General features: G+C 35.0%; 1 protein-coding gene across 2 annotated transcripts in view; it reads right to left on the bottom strand.

The window, feature by feature from the left end:
- Positions 1-3,255: 3,255 nt before the first annotated feature.
- arhgap17a (Rho GTPase activating protein 17a) overlaps positions 3,256-12,164 on the bottom strand; it is a 76,140-nt gene continuing 67,231 nt past the window's right edge. The window contains exons 17-20 of one of the 2 annotated variants that reach the window (XM_056469408.1): positions 11,872-12,135; positions 10,703-10,830; positions 8,852-9,391; positions 3,256-4,473 (exon numbers count right to left, since the gene is read on the bottom strand). In XM_056469408.1, coding sequence (XP_056325383.1) covers positions 4,358-4,473; positions 8,852-9,391; positions 10,703-10,830; positions 11,872-12,135 — 1,048 coding nt within the window. In that variant the 3' untranslated portion in view covers positions 3,256-4,357. The remainder of the gene's footprint in view (positions 4,474-8,851; positions 9,392-10,702; positions 10,831-11,871; positions 12,136-12,164) is intronic. The other variant, XM_056469409.1, reaches the window with a different exon arrangement.

Genomic DNA, 12,164 nt, shown 5'->3' with positions numbered 1-12,164 from the left:
GATGTTGATGGTTAAGAAGCCATGATGGACAGAGGCCAGTGGGCAAATTTGGCCAGGATGCCAGGGTTAAACCCCTACTCCTTTTCGAAGGACATCTTGGGATTTTTAACAACCACAGAGTCAGTTTAACATCTCATCCGAAATATCACGCTGACTGAGCAGTATAGAGTCCCCATCATATACTGGGGTGTTTGGACCCACACAGACTGCAGGTTGAGCACCCCCTGCTGGCCTCGCTAACACCACTTCCGGCAGCAACTTAGCTTTCCCATGTGGTCTCCCATCCAGGTACTGACCGGGCGCAGCCCTGCTTAGCTTCAGGGAGCGACCATGTGAGAGTTGCAGAGAGCTAGCTGCCGGCAAAAAGAGTTAGACACATAAACGTTCCTTGAAGCTAAAAACACTGAAATAATGAAATGGCAGACTAGAGTCCAGATCTAAACCTGACTGAAAATCTCTTTTAAAAATGTATTGATTTTTTGTAAAACACTGTAGCATGGTAAAGCTACAACTACAATTTCTTTTCATTTTAGTAATGAAGAAAAAAGAAGAAAAATCAAGCGTTTACAAATTCTTCTTCTCTAATTTTGATCTTCACTGTATGGTGTTGTTTTTGCATAACTTACAGTATATTGATGCACAGCTGCTACAGTGATGAAAAAAGAAACAAACTACTAAACAAGGAAACAGTCCCCATGTCTTCTTTGACTTTTATTCCACTTTGAAGCATTAATACAAAGCCTTTTTTGTCATTTTTCAGTAAAGTCTTCTGACACAAAGCCTCTTAACTTCAAATGCACCATCAACATTTACAGTTTCATAAGTGTGAAGTCAGTTTACTCTCCAAAACATGGTAAAATAGCTCTTGTAAGTGTACTTGGGTAAGGCAGCATGGTAAAGGCAAGGAAACATGATAAAGAAAAAGCTAACAGTGAGCACGATCGCCTACATTTTTCTCTCATAAAGGATAAGGATCATATGAATGTGCTAGATGTTTTTTTTATCCTTGAAGAAGGGAGCATCAAGCGGTAAATATTAGCAAGCTGTAACAATGATGTATCACAAAAAAAAAATCAATAAAGTGACAGGCTAAGCACCAATGGGGTTCATTCAAATCTTTAAATCATAATATCAATAGAATTATTTTGCTGAAACTGAAAAATGAGATGAGGAAAAAAATGTAAGCAATTACGTCTGCTCTTAGCCGTTTATAAAGTAAGATTAACATCCAAGTGGCACATTTCCCCTCACTTTTGGTACCTTATCTGGGGTAAAGGAAAGAAAATACAAAACTATCCTCGTCAAGGCCAGGGAAAATGCTAACAAATCCATAATGTTTTATACCAAAATATCACTAAAGCACATCATTTGACCTTTTCCATGTCAAAGAATAAACAAACAAACTGATTCCAGCATTCAAATGTCCTCCAACAAATGGCCTCTTTTACATGCGCACCAATCAGAATTACTTTTACACATAGCTGAGAAGTGCTTTATTACAGTGTGGGCCATTTATATGGATACACCCTAATAAAATGCGAATGGTTGGTGATATTAACGTCCTGTTTGTGGCACATTAGTATATGTGAGGGGGCAAACTTTTCAAGATAGGTAGTGACCATGGTGGCCATTTTGAAGTCGCCATATTGGATCCAACTTTTGTTTTTTCACTAGGAAGAGGGTCATGTGACACATCAAACTTATTGGGAATTTCACAAGAAAAATAATGGTGTGCTTGGTTTTAACGTAACTTTATTCGTTCATGACCCCCCTCATATACTAATGTGTCACAAACAGGACGTTAATATCACCAACCATTTCCATTTTATGAAGGTGTATCCATATAAATGGCCCACCCTGTACATAATATATTTAGGTCCAGTCATATTAATGCCCTAAAATTACGAACCATCAGCCACAAAGGGCAGAAAACCACGATGAACATTTTTATCTCAATCATCTCATTATTTCAGAAAAAGTCAGAATTGAAAACATGATCACCATTAAGGGGGAATTGGGATTTAAACAATCCTAAGAAAACATGAATCAGAATTGCAAAATATAAACTCAAAATTGTGAAATATAAACAATAGTAATAAAAAAAGAATTAAATAAAATATTCGGTAACGCTTTATAATAACTACACATTATGAATCATCTGTTACGCATTAACTCTACATTAATAAGCGTTAGTAAGCAGTTTATAACTGCAGCTGCAAATGCTCTATTCTTGACTTATAAACACATTTATAATGTGCTTATTAATTGTACTTTCATGCTTTGTTAATGATTTATTTTTCATTACTAAATTAAGTATCGCATTATTTACAAACTATTTGTATTTAAGAGTAGTTGAGGGTTTTTAAGATTATTCACAATGAGTTAGTAAATGATTAATAAACTATTGAAATTAATGTTTATATATCTTATTATTCAGGCATATAGTAATGGTTACTATGTAGGTTAATAAATGCTTTATTAACTCAACTTGACCTAATCTAAAGTGAGGACTATTTATGCTTAATAAATCCCTTATAAATGACAATTAAAGGCTCAGTATCAAATGAACAATACATCTTTGCAATTTAATCTAAGCTAAGTTAAATTACTGTAAAGATCAAACATTGCCAAATAACAGGAGTGTCAAAAGGAACATAAAACTGGATAAAACAACAACAAACTAAGAATGATCAATATAATGAACAATATAATAAGATGTATAATATAATATAATAAGATGTATAATAACAATGTTTAAACTGTACAGTAATTGTATTTGAGATGTATTTTTCATTTGAAGTACAGTTTCAGTTGTGTATCTTCAAACAAATAGGAATGAATCAATTTGTTTATGTTTTTTTCCTGTTTAGAATTTAACTGAGCCTTTAATTGTCATTTATACTGGATTTATAAAGCATAAACAGTCCTCACTTTAGGTCACAAAACTGAATGAAGTTGAGTTGATAAAGCATTTATTAGCACACAAATTAACTATTAGTGTATGCCTGAATAATAAGAATTATGAATGTTAATTTGAATAGTTTATTAATCATTTACTAACTCATTCTGAATGATCTTAAAAAACCACCAACTATGTTTAAATAACTGCTTTGTAAATAATGCAATACTTAATTTAGTAATGAAAAATCAACTATTAACAAAGCGTAAAAGTACAATTATGAAGCACATTATAAATGTGTTTATAAGTCAAGAATAGAGCATTTGTAGCTGCAGTTATAAACTGCTTACTAACGTTTATTAATGTAGAGTTAATGCTTAACAGATAAAGAATTCACTATTTGCTAATGCTTAATAAATGATTCATAGTGTGTAGTTATTATAACGTTACCAAAATATTCTTGAAAAAAGGGGCAAACTTAAGAAACATTTGCAATTGTGAGGAAAAAATCCTAATTCTGATACTTTATCCTTGCTTTTTTGTGCTATATATATGGCACAAAAGAAGAATTAATGGTGCAATTCATCATACTAATTTGAAGAATATCATTTTAACGTCTGATTGTGATTTTATTTATTTAAATTCTGTTTGTGTCTCGCAATTCTCACATTATCTTAAAGATCTGCAACTTCTAAGTTTCTACTTAGATTGCAACTTTATTTCTCATATTGTTACTTTTATATCTCACAATTTAGACATGATTCAAAACACATATGTGCTAATAATCCAAAGTCACAACGTCTGAACGATGAGATATAAATCTGCACGATAGAAAAACTGAAATGTCATTAAAAAAAACCCTTTTTGTTTTTTTAATTTCATGACGGAAACGAGCTCCCACTGAAAACAAATCATTCAGCATTTATAGACCTTTAACCAAAGTATTGCATGTTACTATCCAAAGTAAAATAATAATAATTATAATAATAAGGCAAATGAAAACAAGGAATGTAGTGTATAAGCTGACTGGAGACCTGCAGTCATGAGCTATACATAAAGCCACAGTTGTGCTGCTTTTATTTAGTGTCTTTCAGCTTTTAATTCGAGTGTTTGCTTGTTTAGCTAAGGCCACTTAAGAATCACCTCCAAGTACCTCGAAACGATCCGCTTATTTTCTCGTTCTCCAATTTCACCCATCACCATTCAAACCCAGTTCCTCTCATGCAGTACAGCTCTTTTTGTTTTTGTCGCCATCCGAAATGAAAAGGCAGATTGGAATAAACGAGCTACATCACGAAGCATCAGTTTCCCTGGTGCCACTGGGATTGTTGATTGTCTTAAGCGAAGGGGGTTGAAGAAGTACAGCCAAGGTGATGAACACTTTGGTAATGGTTGAGTAGAGCAGCCCTTTAGCAAACCTTTGGTTAAGGGAGCAGGTGTTTGGGTGAAGGCCATCATTTACAGGACGGTGCTCTCTGTATCGAGGTCTGCGTCCTTCAGGTGAGTAACAGGCTTCTCAATGGCGATGTCCGGAATGAGAGCTCGACCCACTGCTTTAAATGTCATCCCCGATTCTGCAAGACACAAGAACAGGTTACAATTCTGCCTCTCAAGTCTGGCTGTTGTTGGTAATATTAATACAAGTCAATAGTTAGAGGTGAGCACAACAAAATGACTGAAAATGCTGTTCATTTCCAACAATATTTCACAACTAAAACATTTTCTTCTTCTTTTTATTTACCCATAAATGAAAATTGTGTTCTTAATTACTCATTTGCATGTCGTTTTAATCTCCTGAGACCTTCGTTCATCTTCAGAACACAAATGACCATATTTTAGATGAAATCAGAGAGCTCCCTCATCCTTCATACACTGTACGAAATATCTATTCATTAATTTTCCGGATTTTTCTGTTAATTTATGGTTGTGGATTGCCATACTTTGATCTCTGAAAGCTCTGCAGGTTAACAAAGTGACTTTTTTAAAATAATATAATGTTTAAGAAATAATATATAGAGAAATGAGTCTGTAAAATAAGAGAAAATGTAGTGGCAGCTTATTACAAGGTTTTTATTCGGTTATATACAGCATCAACCCAGACATTATATCATTTTAAACTATTAAAAATGTGAATAAAAGTCACTTTTTCGAATTTGTTTAGAGGTTAAAGGTTGTTGAAAGTAAGATCAAGGTCTCATAATGTAATTCAAAAGCATAAATAAATCACAAAACTTGGAAAACTGCTTATTTGTAGATCTATTTTACAGTGTAGACAGCAGGGGTCCCGACTCGTTCAAAGTCTAGAAAAAGAACCAAATACATTGTCAAAACATTTATTACGTTTGTGTGTTGCACTACTAAATCTAATGGCAATATGCCACATTGTCCGTAGTCAAAGAACACCCTAATCTGACACCGGAGAAAATATATAGGCAAACAAAATCCTTTTTACAGTTGTTTTAGCACACAATAGCCGCGTTTCCACTATCGCGCCTAAAGCGAGCAAGCCAGGGTGAGCCAAGGCCAGTCGCGTTTCCACTATCACTTCCGGGGCGTAATCGGGCCAAAGCGGGGCTTCCTTGGGGCCAGCGTCCGGCCTTTTTCGGCCCGCCGAATACCTTGGGCCAAGGAGGGCCAACTGGGGCTTCGGGGCGGGGTTACGTACAAAGGCGGAGTTTTCCTGTCAGGTAAAGAGGAGACAAGATGCTTTCTTCCCTTACATTTGTTTTGCTATCGCGCTTGATCAACTCACTAAGAAAAATCTGTGTTCGAAGTAAATGCCGCCGAACTCGAATGTCCTTATCCAGGGATCGCTGTCTGGCCTTACACCAACAGACCACAAACAATAAAAAAGCAATCGCTTCGGTGTTCTCCATCTTCCAGCTCTCGTAGTGACGCCAGGTTGTGTTTGTGGTTATAATTTGAGTTTTTTGTTCCCGCTGAAGTGGGCGGCTTGTGTGACGTTTGATTCGGGGGACATTCTGGGGGCGGTGTTTGCGTGGCGCGCTGCGAGCAACTAGCCCGACAGTGGAAACGCGACATGATTTCGACCTCATTTCTCAACCTCCCGGGCTATTGGTCCGGCCTGGCCCGATTAAAGCCCTGGCTCGCACTGGCCCGATAGTGGAAATGCGGCTAATGTGTTCTTGGAGCTTTGCATTATTACAGTTGAACCACTAACATCACTTGGAACATTTTGACAATTTTTTGGTTCCTTTTCTGGAGTTTGAATGTCTCTAGACTGTTGCGGTATATGAAGGATGAGGGAGCTCTCTGATTTCATCCAAAATATCTTGTGTTCAGAAGATAAACAAAGGTCTCAGGAGACTGGAAGGATCTGAAGGGGGGTATTAATAACACAATTAAAATTTTTGAGTGAAGATACACAAGCAAAAATTATTAATGGTTAAATGATGCTGATAATTGTATGAATTATCTATACAAGTTAAACACATTACTACAGAAAAAAACTGTTAATTATTTAATGTGAAAATACATACTTATTTTTTAGAACATCAGTACAATTGCAATTCAAATATCCAGTGGGGATCATAAGTATTCGACACGTCACCATTTTTCTCAGACAAATACATTTTTTTTCCACCAAAAAAAACCCTTTTATATAAAGTATTAAATACATTTCAGAAGTTCAGTAATTTCTCCTTATTCCATTCCATTGTTATTAAACATAACATTTTTTTCCACATTTCTTTTGTTTTTGTTTGTATTGTTTGGGTTTTTACCAAAATCTGGTTCAATTCCATGTCAACATCTTCTTTGGAAATATTGTTCCCAGAAAAAAAAAAACATGACATGTTCAAACCCTGTAATTATTAGCTATGGGGAAAAAAGGAAAAATTTTGACTCTTTGACAAAGTTTAGGCTTTTTTTTTAAATTTATTTATTTATTTTTTTTAAGATACATTTTTTGGCTATTTTGCCTTTATAGGATAGGACAGTATTTAGGACAGGAAGCGAAGTTGGAGAGAGAGAGGGGGGTAGGGTAGGGAAATGTCCTCGAGCCGGGATTCGAACTTGTGACGCCCTGACATGCTACTGCACCATATGTCGACGCGCTAACCACTAGGCTATTGCGCCGACAAGTTTAGGCTTCTTCGATGATGGCAGCTTAAAGACGACTCTCATATGTGGAACGAAGTCACATGCATTGCTCAGGTGTGAGTTTTTCACAAACTTCAACAGAGTGTAAAAACCTTGCTGGTTTTGTGGGTTTCGTCTATCCAAACTGATCTTTATTTTGTATTTTATACTGGATTCGAGTCGGGTGATTGGCTGAGCCATTTTACAGCTTGATCTTCTTTTTCTGGAAGTGTGTTTTGGAGCATGGTCTTGCTGAAATGTTCACCCTGGGTTCATCTTCATCATCCTGATAATGTAGATGTTGGACTGAAGCAGCTGATATTCATTTACATTGATGAAGAGCAGAGGGTTGTTGAAGAACTTTTAAGAGATTTTAGCTGTTGTCTGGGCTTTCACTGCCTTTTTACGCCTCCATTTTTTTCTTATTTCCTGTGTCATTTTAGTTTATTACATGCAAGTTAATTTGTAAACTAATTAGATTTGTTTTCTATTCATATATGTGTTTCTTTGGTTGTTATCAATTTCTAAAAGATATCAAAATTTCCAGCCACCAGCACCTTTAGAAATATGTTTCTAAGAAAAATGGTGACGTGTTCAATACTTATTTCCCCACTGTCTTCAAAATCTAAATGTTCAACCAAAAAAAAACAAACAAACAAACAAAAAAATTATATATATATATATATATATATATATATATATATATATATATATATATATATATATATATATATATATATATATATATATATATATATATATATATATATATATATATATATATATATATATACATATATAACCAGTACATTAAGTACAGTATTCCTGTAGCACATCTATATGAACAGTCGAATTACACTATATTATTAACATGAACAATTTATTATGATTATGGACTTGAATGTAGATTTTGGTGGTATAATGTTTTGTTGAGATGGTATTTAACCTCAATTATGTACAACAATTTGTTTTTCCATTCATATTTTTAAAATACACATAAATTTTTCAGCTATTATATCAGGCTATATTTTGGAAGTTATTACAATTTACAAAAATGTAGTCATCCTCAACCTGTTGAGTTTATTAATGTTGAAGATTCTGTTTTGTGTTTTGTGAAGAATGTTGAGGGAGAAAAAACAGCCATTAACTTCGATAGTATTTTTTTATTCCTACAATTGATATCGATGGCAGGAACTTCACTGATTTCAATCCAGTAAATGCTCGAAATTCCCTGATTTTAAAAAAATGTTTCATGCTAAGAACCAACTTTGTGTAAAAACAGAAGTGTCACATACAGTTGAAGACAAAAATAATTAATAAATTAATAAAAAAATGTATCTGTGAAATTGTAATTCTTTCAAATATCTTCAAGTGCACTTTATACATGTCTCTTGCAAAATAACTAGTGAAATATTATGTACAGTCGTCAATATTATGTACAGTACAATATTATGTACTGACTTTAAAAAAAGTTATTTCAAATGATTTATTAAAACTATTATGTTTTAAATTTATATTTTAATAAAAAATTTATATAACAGCGCTTGTGAAATATCTGAAAAAGAATAAAAAAGAGAACTAATAATTTTACCTTCAAGTGTATTATTCACTATTAAAAATAGCTTTGTCATAAATTATAATTGTAATAATAAGTGTTGTCATTCAATAATTATTAATAATTATTCTAAAATATAATATTCTGCACATTTTGATCTCATAATGACTGAGTAAACACTATATTCAAAGGCTTTTGTTTGTTCAGTTGTGGTGTGCACTGAAAGCCCACAGAAACACAAACAAACAGCTTGTTACTCAGAAGCCTATAGTGTGAGGGAAATAAAAGAGCTTCACCCATTGTTTTGAAGGCAGCGCTGCAAATTCCATTGCTGTCGCTTCCTGTGGCTGGAGGTTGAGGCGGAGGGGGGACAGTGGGTCTGTTGCGTGGTTTGGGCACAGGCCTGGGGCGAGGAAGCGACCCTGACTGGAACACCGGAGGCGCGGTGGGACTGGGACTGTCCTGGAACACTGCTGTGGGTGGAGGGGTGCTCGGCGGGGTGGGGGTGTGTGGAGGTGAGGGGTCTTCAGGTAGGTCACCAGGCATGCTGGTTTGGGGAGGTGGAGTAGTTTGGGTTGGGGGCTGGGGGGGTGGGTGGTTGGGTGCCTGAATGGGAGGCTGGTTGCTGGAGTGGCGGCGTGGGGTGGTGTTGGTTTGGGCCTGGGTCTGTGTGGGGGGGCTCAGATTGGTTGGAGAGTAACTGGAAAGCGGTCTAGGGGACGGGCTGAAGGACTGAGGGGTGCCTGATTGGGTCTGTTGTGGGACGGGCTGATTGGCTGGTTGGATTGGTGGAGGGTTGGCTGGTTTAGGTGGGGCTGGAGCAGGCTTCTTTGTACCTGGAAATATAGAGTAAAAGGCTATTTACTCTCTGCAGTTTTGAGTTGATCTTATAATTTAAAGGCATTTCTATTAATTCCAACACATTTCTGTCAGTTTCCTTTTCAGAATTTAATTATATTTAATTCTAAATTAAACTCAACTATTTGTTAAACACACAGTCAGATTTATTAGCCTTTGCAGTGAAATTTGATTTCTGATTTAAATATTTCCCAAGTGCTTTTTAACAGATATAAGATTTTTTCAATACATTTTTAAACATAATAGTTTTAATAAGTTTTTTTTTTGTCTTTGCCTTGATGGCAGTACATGTTTAACTAGTTATTTCACAAGATACTAGTATACAGAGAAATTTAGAAATATGTTTTTTTATTCCATGTAAAATAAAACAAGACTTTCTTATAATATAAACTTTCTTAGAAATATAATAAGAAATACAGTGAAAAATGACTTTGCTCGGTTAAAAAGCACTTGTTTTTTTTCTAAGAATGCAAATTATTTATTTGTCAACTTTCTATGGCATGATAGAAAAACTGCAATGAGAGATTAAAATACTATTTTAATCTGAAATACACTGAAATATGAGCAACATTCAGCATTTGTATACCTTAAACAACTAATTGCATGTTACCAGTACTAGTATAGGTAAGCTCATCATATAAAAGGCCTTGATATGATGAAATCAAAATACAAAAACAGTTGTCAAAAAATCTGACTAAAACAAAGGATTTGTTTGGATTTTGTGCTGAAGTTACAAACTATAACCAAAATACCTAAGAATAACCATAATTACTAAACACAAATAGTTTTTTTCTTCATTATTCATTATATCACTATTCCTTGAATATTTACATTCACATAGTCATTCATGTTTTCATCAAAAGTCACTAACAAATGAGGACAAAAGTAATCTTTCAACAAAAGAACAACATGCCAATACCAGGACAACTTTCAGTTTGTTAATGCAGTAAACAAAGTTTTAATGGATGTTTTTTCAGCTGCCTGAACATATGTTAATGCATTTGGTCAAATGCAAGTTAGAAACATCCAATTCCAAGATTACATCTTCCTTCCTCTCTGGAAGGAAAGGGAGGAGAAAACAGCAGTAAAAGAAGAGAGAAGGTCAGGCCTGGGCCAGTGTATGCTGCTGTTTTGCTTATGTCTGTACATCAGTCGTCTGTGAGGAGCTGCTGCTTACTTTTGTTTAGATGCTGTTTATTTTGTGATTACGCTTTCATTGTTTGTTATTAAGTATATCAAATAGTGAGTACATTTTGGGCCTCCGACTTTTTTTAGGCAAGTCCACTGACCTCTGCGTGTCATGTGAGGACTGGGTCCTGTAGATCCCGCCACAGGGGTCCCCACGCTCAGCTGTCCTAAGCTTCCAGTGCCATTTCTCTGAGCCGGAGGAGTGGACGCAGAGTCTCGGCTCTTCGAACTGTTAAACAAACAGACAGAAAAGTTAATCAACAATAATTAATAATATTCATTTATTAACATTTATTCTGCAGCATGCAAACTCCAACTTTCTCTAATGGAATATTTTGACATTAAGTTGTATAAGAGCAACTTTTTTTCACACAATTAGTTTACAAATAAACTATTTTAGAGCTTGGAATAACCAGAATAGTACATAATTATTTTTTGCTAAATTTATTAACCTAAATATATATATATAGAGAGAGAGAGTTGAAGTCATAACTATTAGCTCCCTTTTGATTATTTTTTTTTCTTTTTAAATATTTTCCAAATTATGTTTAACAGGACATTTTCACAGTATTTCTGATAATATTTTTTATTCTCAGGAAAGTCTCATTTGTTTTATTTCGGTTAGAATTAAAAAGAAAAACATTTTAATGTCAAAATTATGAGTCCATTTAAGCAATTTTTTTTCGATAGTCTACAGAACAAACCATAATTTTACAATAACTTGCCTAATTACCCTAACCTGCTTAGATAATCTAATTAACCTAGTTAAGTCTTTAAATGTCACTTTAAGCTGTATAGAAGTGTCTTAAAAGATATAGAGAAATATTATTTACTGTCATCATGGCAAAGATAAAATAATTCAGTTATTAGAAATGAGTTATTAAAACTATTATGTATTTGGGGAATTATGAAATTGGGGAAAAATAAACAGGGGGGCTAATAATTCTGTCTTCAACTGTATATAAATATACTGTTGTGCGTGTAAGTGTGTGTGTGTGTGTGTGTGTGTGTGCGCGCATATATATATATATATATATATATATATATATATATATATATATATATATATATATATATATATATATATATATATATACACACACACACACAAAATTTATATGTTGTTTATATACTGTACATCCCATAAATGTAAACAACTGAAAAAATGGTTTGAAAGCTCAATGTTTTTCTCCTCCACAGCTAGTCCATGTGCATGCAGGGTTGCTTGATTCATGCATTGCACCAGCCCGGCACACAGCAGGTGTCTTACCTGATCTCCTCAGTATGCTGTGCTAGAAGCTGCTGTGCTGCTGCCAGGGCAGCCATCCCCAGAGCCAACCCGGGCTGGCAGCTCTCTAAGCCCAGACCCACCTGCGCAGGCTGCTGAAGCAGGAGCTCAGCTGTGGACTGACCCCCTGCACCACCCGCAGCCTCCACCGGGGGCAGCGGAGGCTGGAAGGCAGGCGAAGCGTGCTGCTTTCTAGGTACAGTATTGCCTCTACGAGGATTGTGGTCCATTAATTTATTAGCAGAGCTACAGAAAGAGGAGACAGCAAAGACACC

The sequence above is a fragment of the Danio aesculapii genome, chromosome 12 (genome assembly GCF_903798145.1).
Source record: "Danio aesculapii chromosome 12, fDanAes4.1, whole genome shotgun sequence".
Classification (NCBI taxonomy): domain Eukaryota; kingdom Metazoa; phylum Chordata; class Actinopteri; order Cypriniformes; family Danionidae; genus Danio; species Danio aesculapii.
Note: the sequence above shows the minus strand (reverse complement) of the source record. Positions and strands in the feature narration are given on the sequence as shown.